The 12,957-nt window shown below is 42.7% G+C and overlaps 1 protein-coding gene across 1 annotated transcript in view; it reads right to left on the reverse strand.

Annotated features, from left to right (window-relative positions):
* ESR2 (estrogen receptor 2) overlaps nt 1–12,957 on the reverse strand; it is an 82,093-nt gene that overhangs the window by 27,434 nt on the left and 41,702 nt on the right. Inside the window, exons 4-6 of the mRNA XM_027768343.1 lie at nt 11,695–11,811; nt 7,042–7,332; nt 2,598–2,736 (exon numbers count right to left, since the gene is read on the reverse strand). Coding sequence (XP_027624144.1) covers nt 2,598–2,736; nt 7,042–7,332; nt 11,695–11,811 — 547 coding nt within the window. The remainder of the gene's footprint in view (nt 1–2,597; nt 2,737–7,041; nt 7,333–11,694; nt 11,812–12,957) is intronic.

Below are 12,957 nucleotides of genomic sequence, written 5' to 3' on the forward strand. Positions count from 1 at the left end.
TTTTGCCATGAGACCTTCATGGCTCCGGAAAGCCTGCAGGACACAGTGAAAGCAGCTGGGTAGCAATGGGTTTCTGCAAGTTTTATTTTTAAAATCTATTGCAGCCCCTGAAGGGGCTCTGAGGTCTTCAAAGAGCTGGCTGTTTCCCTCCTCCTCCCTCCAACCCCCTAGCCCTATCATTCTAGCGATGGCCCTGTTTGGGGGAAAAGCCTCTGTAGAATTCCAACAAACTGACCCCGTGGACGGGAAGTCTCTCCCATCAGCCGCTGTGCTAGGGCAGCTCTCCAGGATCCTGCCTTCTGCAGCATTCGCATCCTCCTCCTCCAGAGGACTCACCCACTTGGACCTATCAGCATGCATATTCACTTTAGCAAAAGAACATGGGGTACGTTTTGCAAACAGTTATGGTTTTCTGAAAGTGCCCAGGTTAAGTGACAAAATACCAGTGGTACCTAGAAATCATTCAGAGAAAAAGCTCACCTTGGAGAACTGAAACTCTTGGCAAGAGTGCCAAAATCTGTAGGAAACCCCAACTCCTCCTTTGCCCCTTCTCCCCACTTCCCCAGCTCTGAGTCTCCCAGGCAGCCTGCTGCAGCCACCCCGTGACAACACAGGCCCTGCACACAGCAGAGGCACAAGGAATACCAAATGCCCCTCATGCCACATTATCCACTCTGCTTGGCAACAATTAATTATTTGACATTGTAACTGTTGGACTTGAGGACATTTGGTACCGAGAAAAGCAGGTTTTAAAAATCTGAGGGGTGGGGACCAGCAGTTAGCATTATGGCTATGTCGCTGAATTTCCATGTAGTCAACCGCATTTCTAGTCCTGGACCTGATGGCTTAAACTCATGCTGGGCACATGTGCGTGCGTGCCCAGGATCCCAGGAGGAGAATGGAGGAGAAGGGATTGTGGCGTGGCCATCTCCCCTGGGGGGTGATTTCTCGCTTTCTGTCTCTGTGTTTCTCTCTGTCTCTCTGGCAAGTGCACATGCCCTATAGCAAAAACCTCTCCAAAAAAAAAAAAATCTGAGGGGTAGGGGCCAGCAGGTGATGTGGTCATTAAAGGCGCTGGATCACATGGCCAACTGTGATTTGAGTCCTGGACCTGGCAGCATGCTTTCTCCCTTTCATGTGGACCATGAGGTCCACATGCTCTGATTCCTAAATTCATTTTAGAAAGTGAATTTCTAAACTAAGTCTAAAGAACTAGGTCTGACTGCTTCCTTTTCAGCAGATACGGTAGCCAATCATTTCACTCAAGAGGTGGGAAATTTAGAATATCTGTGTTCACAGCACAGGCCAAATACAATCATAGAAAATAAATGAGAAACATAGGAACAATGAAGTTCATGACCTCATGAATGATAAAGTTCTACTTTGAGATGAGTTATATAGAACAAAGTGAGGAGGGACTTTTAAATAACAAAGTAATGCAATCTTGTTCATTTATTTTATAATTATATTATTTTGTTTTTTAATTTGTAAGAAGGTATGTGTGCTCATGAGAGTGAGAGAGAGAGAGAAAGCACCCCACCCCAATGGGGCATGGTCACACTGCAATCCCTTCTCCTCCATCTCTCTCTCCTGTAAGGATTTTGGGCATGCATGCACATATGCCTGGTGTGTTTTTCAAGACACTTGGGACTTGAACTGTGTGGTGAGCCATGTGGGATCCAGCCACCTTAATCACTAGGCCATGTGCTAGCCCCTGATTTTGTAATTTCAGATTAAAATGGAATTGTAAGAAATTAGAACGGGATTAAGAGATTTGAAGATAAAGAACACATGAGTTGAATGCTAAGATACTGAAAAAGGGGCCAGATGGTGGCATATGATGTTTTGTAAGGCAGACCCACATGGGAAGGTTGCTAGTTTGTGTGTGGAGACCTCTCTGAGCACACCCAGCAAAAATGCGTCCATGATAAAGGCTGGCCAGGGACTCGAACCACAGTTTCCATGTGGTTTCCAGTACTGCAGTTCAGCATACTACCACCTATGCCACCACAACTGTGCTAAAGGTGGATTTTTTTTTTTGAGAGACTTTTCCCATAGGGTATGTGCGCTCACCAGAGAGACAGAAAGTGAGAAATCATCCTGCAAGGGTCAATGGCCATGCCACAATCCCTTCTCCATTCTCATTGGACTTTGAGCACACTTGCCCACACATGCACTCGGTGTGAGTTTTAAGCTGCTGGGTCCAGGACTCGAACCATGGTCGACTAGGTGGGAGTCCAGTGACATAACCATTACACCACCTGCTGGCTCTTTAAAGTGGAAATTTTAGTAAGGAAAATCTACATGCACTTGGTAGCCACATACCCTGTGGGGCACAGTCCTCTGTTACAGCCCTGCATTGTGAATGCTGCTGCAGCACAGATTAAAAATGAGTCACAGAACACTGAATCCTGTGTCCACACTCTCTCCTTGGGTTCTTGACCCAGGGAAGAGCTGCTGACATTATCATCCTCTAATTGCCCTTTCAGGTGTGAGATCTTAATTGTAGCACCCAGGGTTTTATTCCTACTCACTAGGAGCCTCACACAAAAACAAGTCAGAGAAGAAACACAATACTTTTTTTTTTTTTTCCTCACCTGTCTAGAACAAGGTCTGGAGCAAAGATGAGCTTGCCAGGGTGGTCGATTGAGCGCCACATCAGCCCCACCATTAGCACCTCCAGCCAGCAGCTCTCCAAGAGCCGCACTTGATCGAACAGGCTGAGCTCAACAAAGCCTGGGGAAAGCAAGAGGCTGTGAGACACACCCACCCTCCTCAGCTCCCTGTTTCTGTAAAAACAGGACAGCAAGTTTTAAAAAGCAAAGAAAACACAAACAATTGGGGAATGTAGTCTCTCTCTCTATATATATATTTAAGGTATTTTTGCTATAAGGTGTGTGCACTTGCCAAAGAGACAGAGACAGAAAGTGAGAAGTCATCCCTCAGGAAGGATGGCCAGGCCGCGTGCCCTTCTCCTCCATTCTCCTCTCAGGATTTTGGGCACACACGCACATGCACCAGCATGAGTTTTAAGCCGCTGGGTCTGGGACTCAAACCACAATCAAGGATATCATTTAATACTAGCTAAACAAAGAAAACTGAACTTAAGATGTACAACTTGGAGTTTCCACTCTTGAACCCCTTCTAGAGACAAATAAATTTCGTTAAGAGTATATGAAGGGAACCAGCAGTTAGCGTAATGGCTATGTCGCTGGACTCCCACGTAGTCGACCGCGGTTCGTGTCCCAGACCCGGTGGCTTAAAACTCACACCGGGCGCGTGCATGTGCGTGCCCAAGATCCCGAGAGGAGAATGGAGGAGAAGGGATTGCGGCGTGGCCATCCCCCCTGGGGGGTGATTTCTCGCTTTCTGTCTCTATGTCTCTCTCTGTCTGTCTGGCGAGCGCACACGCCCTACAGTGAAAATCTCTCCGAAATAAAAAAAAGAGTATATGAAGTCCTATTACCTGGGCTCATTCAGCTCCCTGACGGATGGCAGAGAAGAATGAAAAGCAGGAACTGATCTTTTTAAGCTGTCTTCTATTCATCCTCTGCTCTGCTATGAAATGCTCACTGCTAGCAGGGGGTCTGCCTGTCTGACCCAGTCCACTGAAGGCGTGGAGGAATAGGGTAGGTAGTGTGTGGGGGTGAGGAATGTGCAGAGATCAGCGCTAGACCTGCAGAAAGTCAAAGCTTTGATAAAAATGATTTTTCTGAGGGCTGGCAGGTGATGTGTTAAGGCGTTGGTTAAGGCACAGGACTCCCACAGGGCCGACTGTGGTTTAAGCCCTGGACCTGGTGGCTTGCTTTCTCACTTACCCTTCTCTTTCTCTGTCTCTCTGGTCAAATTTTAAAAAATAATAATTTGATTTTAAAAATTTGAGGATTGGCAGGTAGTGTCATGGTTGAGGTGCTGAACTCCCACATGGCCGGCCGTGGTTCGAATCCCAGACCTGGTGGCTTGCTTTCTCACCCTCCCTTTCTCTGTCCAAATTGAAAATAAATAAATAAATAAATAAACAAACAAAATTAAATAAATAAATAATTCTTTAAAAAAATTTTAACATATGATTTCTCTTAATATTTCCCATCCGGTGTTAGACTCATCCTCTGGGTGGGAGCATTGTTTCTGAGCCATGCCATGCCGTCCTATGGAGATAACGTAACAGCTGAAGCAGGTCCCAATAGCAGAAAAGCATGTACTGGTCATTGCACTGGGAAGGTATAAGGAAGTGAGCACACAGGGGCTTCCTCCACAAACCAGATAAAAGGAGAGGCAATGTCCACAGCCCTGCAGTGAAAGGAACTCCAGTTTGAACCCCAGCTTAGGGTCTTCCTGGTTAGTCACTCTCCTTTTACAGCTTTCTTTTTCTCATGGGAAAAATGGGAGTAATAATGCCCACCTCTGAGAATTTCCTACAGGAAGGACCAGCAGTTATCATAATGGCTATGTCACCGGACTCCCACATAGTTGACCGCGGTTCGTGTCCCAGACCCGGTGGCTTAAAACTCACGCTGGGCACGTGTGCGTGCGTGTCCAAGATCCCAAGAGGAGAATGAAGGAGAAGGGATTGCAGCGTGGCCATCCCCCCTAGGGAGTGATTTCTTGCTTTCTGTCTCGCTGTCTCTGTCTGTCTGGGGCCCTATAGCAAAAACTTCTAAAAAAAAAAAAGAAAGAAAGAAAGAAAAAAAGATTTCCTACAGGAAAGGTCTCTTATCATTCTCACTTTACATATGAGGAAACTATGGCCCAGAGAGCAACACATGGTTCTAGTGTTTGAACGATTACGCAAATCTATACAAAGGAGAATTTCCTGGAGTACTGATTGTTAAAACCAGTAACTCCTTTCCAAAGCTATGTGCTTATGCCTGGGTTCCTCACAGGCACACATGGTCCAGGTTCACCCATAGTTACAGACAATAAGCCTACCCTAGAGAGAGTAACCTTTTCTTTTTAAAGAATTATTTTATTTAACTTGATCTATTTTTAAGAATTATTTTATTTAACTTTATTTATTATTATTATTATTATTATTTCCAATTTGATCAGAGACAGAGAGAGAGAGAGAAAATGAGAAAGCAAGTGACCAGATCGACTTGAACCATGGTTGTGAGAGTCCAGCGCCTTTAACCATCATGCCACCTGCCAGCCCCTTATTTACTTTAATTTGACCAGAGAAGGACAGAGTGAGAGAGGGAAAGTGAGAAAGCAAGCCTCCAGGTCTGGGACTCAAACCGTGGTCGGCCATGTGGGAGCCCAGTGCCCTTAACCACCACACCACCTGCCGGCCTTGAACAAGATCAAGGTGAGGTGACATTTTAGTATGTTTATGGTTTGGACAATGGCTATGTCAGCTGAGAGAGAGAGGGAAAACATATCATACCTTCAAACTATGTCTAAGTTTTCTGAAAAACTTTCAAAATACAGGCTTGAAGGGGACTAATGCAGCTTAAGGGGACTGTTAGGGCATAAAGACGCTGCACAGCGTTTAGCAGTCATTAATTTCACCACCACGTTCCACTTGAGGTCCTGTGAAACAGTATCTGGAAAACACTGAAATCCAACTAGAGGAAATGGTATCCCCTCTGGGAAAAAAAAAAGCAGAAGAAACAGAAAAATACAATTTGGGCAGAGGTGAAGATGCTAGACAAAACAAAATGGAGCTGGAAACCAAAAAACCCTCAGCAGGCTCAGAAAGAATGTGTCCAGACAGACAAATGACCCTAAGAGACACTCTCCCTGCAGGCCTCTACGTCCATAGCTCTTCATCTCAGACTGCTCCTCCTGCGGCCTAGAACAGGACAACTATAGAGCATACATAAGGAGGCCCCTCCAGGGGGTGACGGGTAGCTACTCTTCTATCGTAGAATCCTAAACTTAATCCTCTAGAGAAATACCCATCAAATGGCAATGAGTTGGCTTTTTTATCACAATATAGTACTTCAGGAATATGGTATAAACAGTACAGGGAAGTGGCCACTCTTTAGGATGAAAAATGCTGGTTCCAGTGACAATTTACAAGTAACTAAGCCTATTTTTAACTTATGGACGTTTCAGATATATTGGCCCATTGATGATTCATTTACTTCAATTGCTGATTTACTCTATTGGTCCTTATATATTCTCAATTGGAGCCATATTTTACAAATTCTTATTTGGCGTCTGATAAAAACTTTCACTTTCATACCCATCAGACTGCACTACACCCCACCCCCACCTGACCACACTCTTCTTGTCAACGTGAGAAGTCCCCAGCCAAGAATGGATCAATATAGGGCCCATATCCCTTCCTTTTTAACATCTTCCAGGTCCTAAGACTCCAGGATTCCTTGCCCAAATGGCCCAAGTCCTATTCCAGAGCCTGGGTGTATCTCTACCCTGGGTTCATGCTCCCAGACCACACCTAGGAATGAGAGAGAGCCAAGAGCCGAGGGGGTACAGATGTGGACCTGAACGATGGGGTGTGTACAAGACAGTAGGGGATAGATCTGGAGGTGGGAAAAGAAAGGGGTCAGGTATAGAAACTGTGAGGCCATTACAGCTCCTTCTGCACTGCCATGTCTGGTATAGAAGGACTCAGAGGCACCTGAGAATTCTAAATCAGAACCTGTTTTCTAGGACATGTTAAAGATAGAAGTCAAGATAGGAAAAAACTTTTTTTTTTCTTCTCTTTCTTCTTTTTGTAGGTTTTCATTTGCCAGAGTGCAGAAGCACTTGACAGAGACAGAGAGAGAACGCATCCTCCATGAGGGATAGTTACCCTGCAATCCCTTCTCCTCCATTTCCCTCTCCTTTCAGGATTCTGCACACATGTGTGTACACACAGATCCAGCATGTTTTCTAAGCCACTGAATCTGGGATTTGAACCACAGAGTTGACCATGTGGGATCCAGCTGCTTTGATCATCATGCTACCAGTTGGCTTGAAGGTATTTCATTTCAAAGTTAGAGATCAAGCCGTCAAGCTGTACTCTAGCCTCAGAGATGTTAAAGGCAGGCCTTTCTTCAAATAAATGGAAAGCTACTACCCAGAGAGCCCTACCAGGAATCTTCTTGGCCCAGCCGATCATGTGTACCAATTCCTTGTCGGCCAGCTTGGTCAGGGACATCATCATGGAGGCTTCGGTGAAGGGCGTGCTGGGCCGGCTCACCAGCACGTTGGGCGGCTCAGCCTCCAGGAGGGTGAGCACCAACTGCTCTGGGCTCAGGGCGTTCAGCAGCAGCTCCTTCGTGTGGCCACCATTTTTCCTGGACTTGCTCTGGCAGTGCAGCTGTTCCTCGGAATTTCTCTGTCTTCGTACTATGCGGTATCCACACCTCTCTCTCCGGGAGCCTGCAGAAGAAAGCAGATGGTGATACCATACAGTCCCTGACCCAGCTGTCAAGCTCCCTAGGCACCAGGGTAAAGCAAAGCAGTGATACTACAGTAAGACCTGAGTCTGTTCTCAGAATGCATCTTTCACAAGCCTTTGTTTATTTTAAGACAGTGACTTGTTCTATGTGGTCTTTGTGCCTCAGCCAGACCAACAGAAGCATGGCTTTTATTTTCTGGAGCATGTGGGTCAAGTGTTTAGGATTATTACAGTTGTAACTATATTTGCAAAGTAAAAAACCTAACTTTTTTTCTTTTTAGAGAGTTGTTTTTGTTTTTTGTGGTTTTTGTTTTTTTGTGTTTTGGTTTTTGGTTTGTTTGTTTGTTTGTTATTGGGCTTGTGCACTTGCCAGAGAGACAGAAAATGAGAAATCACCCCCCAGGGGGGATGGCCATGCCGCAATCCAAACTTTCATTCTCTTCAGGACTTCAGGCTCTCTCTCCCTCTCTCTCTCTCTCTCTCTCACACACACACACACACACACCTGGTATGAGTTTTAAGCGCAACACAGTTTTAAGCCACAGTTCTGGGGCTCGAATCATGGTTGACTACGTGGGAGTCCAGCAACATAACCATTATTCCAACTGCTGGTCCAAAGAACATAACTTTTTACATCTCCATTCCAAGATCATCAAAAACCATTTCTTCTCTTAAAGAGTGCTTAGGTTCTGGGCTACCCAAAGACTTATGGTTAAGGGAGCCAGATCCCACATGGCCAAGAGCAACTTGAATCCAGCCCCAGGGACTTGAAAAATATACCAGGCACATGTATGTGCATGCTCAAAATTCAAATAGATGGAGAAACAGAGAAGGGATTGTGGTGTGACCATTGGGAGTTCTCCCTCTCTGTCTCTGACACATGCATGCCCTCTGGAGAGGAAAAAGTGCTCAGTTTCCAAATCTTGACATTTGTAATTTTCCTTGGATAGAAAGGAGGCTGCTAGATCCCACATGGTCAACTGTGTGGTTTAAGTCCTAAGCCTGGATTAACTTAGAAAACACACTGGGCACAAGTGCATGTATATGTGCCCAAAATCTTGAGAGGAGGATGGAGGAAAGGGGACTGTGGCATGACCATCTCCCCTGAGGGGCACTTTCTTGCTACCTGCCTTTGTGTTCCTCCTCTCTGGCAAGCACGCATGCCCTCCAGCAATTAAGAAAGGAAGGAAGGAAGAAAGGAAGGAAGGAAGGAAGGAAGGAAGGAAGGAAGGAAGGAAGGAAGGAAGGAAGGAAATAGGAAAAAAGTTAGGATTTTATTGCTATTTCAAAATTTACTGAATAATATACTCTCATAATACATCCTAAAAATGTTATATGAACGTGTATACATATATATTTTTCCTTTTGATAAGTTAATATAAATGAGTATTTCAAATAATAAATCAATTTTTTTAAATATGGAAAATTTAAAAACTGGAAAATATATGATAATGAATTTTGGCAAAACTTCTTCCAGTCTTAATGCTTTTATATATTTTTATATAAACATTTTTTTCTGAGAAGACGCTTACATTGCTGCTGAGAACTAGTGATTTCACATGGAGGACTCACACAGTTTTTAATTTTTGCTATTTAAAAAAATTTTTTTTTCTTCTTTTCTCACATTTTTTTTCTTCTTCTCTCTCTGTTTCCTTATCCTTTTTCTTTTGCCTCATCACTTTGTTGCTCACTCTCCATTCGCTGTGTCTAGATGGATCTAAGGGAACTATAGCCAAACATCCAAATACTATTAGGGTCAACATATTCCTCTATACCCACTGAATGTGCTACATAAATGGATAAAAAACCAGAATGGCTAGGAGATTGCAGATCACCTCCTTCTGAACACCCCTGAATGCTCAGATTGAACTCCTAGAAATTAAGAAGAAGTGCATAAACCCATCAGATGACTAGAAATCACTGCAAAGAAACCACAAGAAATATGAGAAACCAAATAATAACCCCCCAAGGGAAAAGAATAACTCCTCTTCATCACAGACATTTCAATGGAAATCATGGAACTGTCTGATAAAGAATTTAGAATATTCATAGTGACCACGTTAACAAAGATGCAAGAGAAAAGAGACAATGCACTCCAGAAGAGACAGGAGAATAGAGCCCAGGAGTTCCAGGAGGTGAGGAAGTTCTTGCGCAATCTGAAAGAGGAAATACACATCATAAAAAAGAATCAAACAGAACTGTTAGAGATGAAGGTTGTAATACAGGAAATCAAAACCTCCCTTGAAAGTATTAAAAGTAGACTAGATTATACAGAAGATTGCATCTCAGATATAGAAAACAGAATCGCTGGCCTAAAAAATATTCCACCACAAAGACTGAGAAAATAGTCCAAATAAATGAGAATATACAAGAAATACTAGATATCATCAAACGTCCAAACATCCAGATAATTGGTATCTTAGAAGGTGAAGAGACTTATAAGAGCATTGATAATCTATTCCATGAAATCCTGGAAGAAAATTTCTCAAACCTAGAGAGGCATTCAAAGATCCAGACCCAAGAAATACATAGGACCCCAAATAGAATCAACCCCAGAAGATCTTCTCCAAGACACAGTACAGCCAGATTGACCAAAACCACAGACAAAGACAAGGTACTCAGACTGGCAAGAGAGAAACGACAAGTTACCTACAAAGAATATCCCATTAGGCTAACAGTGGACCTCTCATCAGAAACCATGCGAGCAAGAAAAGAATGGGAAAATATATTCAAAGTGTTGAGTGAAAAACAATTTCAACCAAGAATACTACACCAAGCAAGATTATCCTTCATATGGGAAGAGAAGACAAGAACATTCTCAGATAAACGAAACCTGAAAGAATTTACCAACACCAGACTAGTTCTCCAAGAAGTTCTGAAGAGAGTGTTACATCAGGAAAACTAAAGTCAGACACACAGAAATAAGTTTAAAAAAATCTAAGAAAAGGGCCAACTTGACGGTAGGGACAAGTCCAGAGTTGAATATTATCTTCCAGAATTTAAACAGAAAGCTTGAACCACAACAGAAATTAGATTAAGTACACGAGGCTGAGCTGATGAAATAGAATTGTATGGCTTTTGACTAAAACAATACTGATCTTTTTCTATGCTTTGTAGTCCAGAGATAAGGATTTTTTTCTTCTCTTGAATTGTCAACAGATCCAGATAACTACTATTTAAACAGAATCCTAACCTGCTTCCTGGCTTTAAGTCTTAAGCAAAATTCTCTTAATATTTTTTATTTTGATTTATTAAAGCTAAAACTGACTTTCTTGAAATTAAAAAACATATTTAAAATACCTATTTAATGACCACAGTAAGCTATATAGCCTCCGCGAGGTGCTATTTTACAGTATATTCATTCTACTCAGTTTCATGCCTAAAGTCAAACATTTGTTCAGAGATATTTATATGTCAGCTCAACTTGCTATTGAAAGTAGTTAGATTAATTAAGATATTTTGTTAACCAATAAAATGTGGAGGGGGTGTGGGGGGAGAGCAATGGGAAGCAACTGCAGACACTAAAGTGAGAGGAGGATGGGATACGGCAGAGGATGAGAAATGGGGATGGATAGATAGATAGATAGAATGATCGATCAAGAAATGGAAAATTATTTGTGATGATAACATGTATGACTAAATCACTATACAGTATATTCTGAATGGGAAACTGTATCTTGTATGCTGTGATGATGTTAAGTGGGAATAAATTAAGGCAATTTTTCCATTAAGCAAAGACTGAGATGATGTATTATTCACAGCCCTTTGAAATAACTGCTAGTGCACTTTGGAGGATAGATACAAATGAACCAGAAGTGGGGCCATCAGGTGGTGTGGTGGTTAAGGGCTCTGGACTCCCACATGGCCGACCGCGGTTTGAGTACCGGATTCAGTGACTTGCTTTTTCACTTTGTCTCTCTCTTGCTTACTCACTCACTCTGTTCCTGTCTGGTCAAATTAAAATAAGCAAATAAATAAATAAAGTTAAATAAAATAATTCTAAAAAAAAAAAGAAACAGAAGAAAATAACACTATTCAAGGAAGCAATGAAAACAAAAGAAATTGGTACATGTGGGTTTTAATCTAGCACAGCATTGAATTAATAAAATAATAACACCAGACAACATGTAAGATGAGTGAGAAGGACCACCTCCATGGTGCAGTGGTACACTGCTCAAGAGAAGCCGGATTCCACATGGCCACCAAGGTTTGAGTCCTGGCCTCGGCAACCTGTACCATGCTGGAGGATGGGATGAGGGGGATTACAGTGTGACCAGACCTTTGTTCTCAGACACAGCTTTCAGCATGGCCCCTCACACTGAGAAGGAGACATGAACACTCACCGCACTTCACCATTCCTACTTCATAGCACTTGCGGAGTCGGCAGGCCTGGCAGCTTTTGCGCCTGTTCTTATCTATTGTACACTGGTTTGTAGCTGGACAAATATAATCATTATGTCCTGCAGCAGAGCAGAGAAAGAGAGAGAGAGAGAGAAGAAGGAATGTCATTGTTAATAGTTTGTTAAATCTCTTCCTGGTCAACAATAATTGATATCCCTACCTAGCTGAGTTATGGAGACATCCTCTTAATGTCGGGAACAGGTAAAGGGCTAAAGTTAGGCCACATTGTTGCCTTGTTAGCAAGGGAAGTAGATGTAGGGATATTTTAATATCCTACTTTTTGACTAATAGTTTATTCTCTGCATGTTTCTAGAATTTTCAAGAGATACAGCTATACATGCGCTTGTTTGGACGTAGACAGTGAAACATTCACATAAGGACAATTTGCTCCCAATCACAGAATTCCTCAAGAGTTGTATTTACATATGAACTCACCAGATTCAAATTACTTTACATATCATTATACATACCTACATTTCTCTTTGGAATTCAAGATGATTTTTTTATGGAAATGCATAGTCAAATAAGAGAACTAAATCAAAAGGAATAAAGAAATGAACGATCTAAATAAAAACATAGAGAACTGCTACTTGACAAGAGTTGTGGCGGATTAGGTCACTGTTCTCAGTTCTTCACTCCTCAGCCCTGTGACCTTGCAGTGTATTAGAGTGGGCAGAATATACTTAGTCCCCACTAACTGATGTTGGCCCTGGCCATGAAACTGTCTTAGCCAATGGCATGTCAACAGATGTGCTACTCCAATAGTTTGACTTGGTCTCTTATGCTGCTGGTCCAAAAAGAATGTAGGAACAAGTGGAGGAGACTGGAACTCAACCCAAAGCCAGAATACAGCCTTACGAAGTAGGGATACCATAACCAACTCATCGACTAGTAAGCACAAAAAATACTGCTTATTGCAGGATTTTGCAGTTGTTCCTTATATAACAATCTCTAAAACAATGGTTACTTTTAGGTTTTTGTTGTTGTTGTTGTTGTTTTTAATTCGCCAGAGGGCACACTCATCCTTTGGAGAGAGACAGACACACAAATATAAAGTGAGAAAGCACCTCCCATAGGGCACGGTTACACCACAATCCCTTCTCCACTTCTTCCTGCCTTAGGGCTTTTGGGCATGCACACGCACCTACCCAGTATGTTTTTCTCAAGCCTCCTGGTCTGGGACTCAAAACACATGGTCAGCCAGG

Source organism: Tupaia chinensis, unplaced genomic scaffold, assembly GCF_000334495.1.
Source record: "Tupaia chinensis unplaced genomic scaffold, TupChi_1.0 Scaffold000075_1, whole genome shotgun sequence".
Lineage (NCBI taxonomy): Eukaryota > Metazoa > Chordata > Mammalia > Scandentia > Tupaiidae > Tupaia > Tupaia belangeri.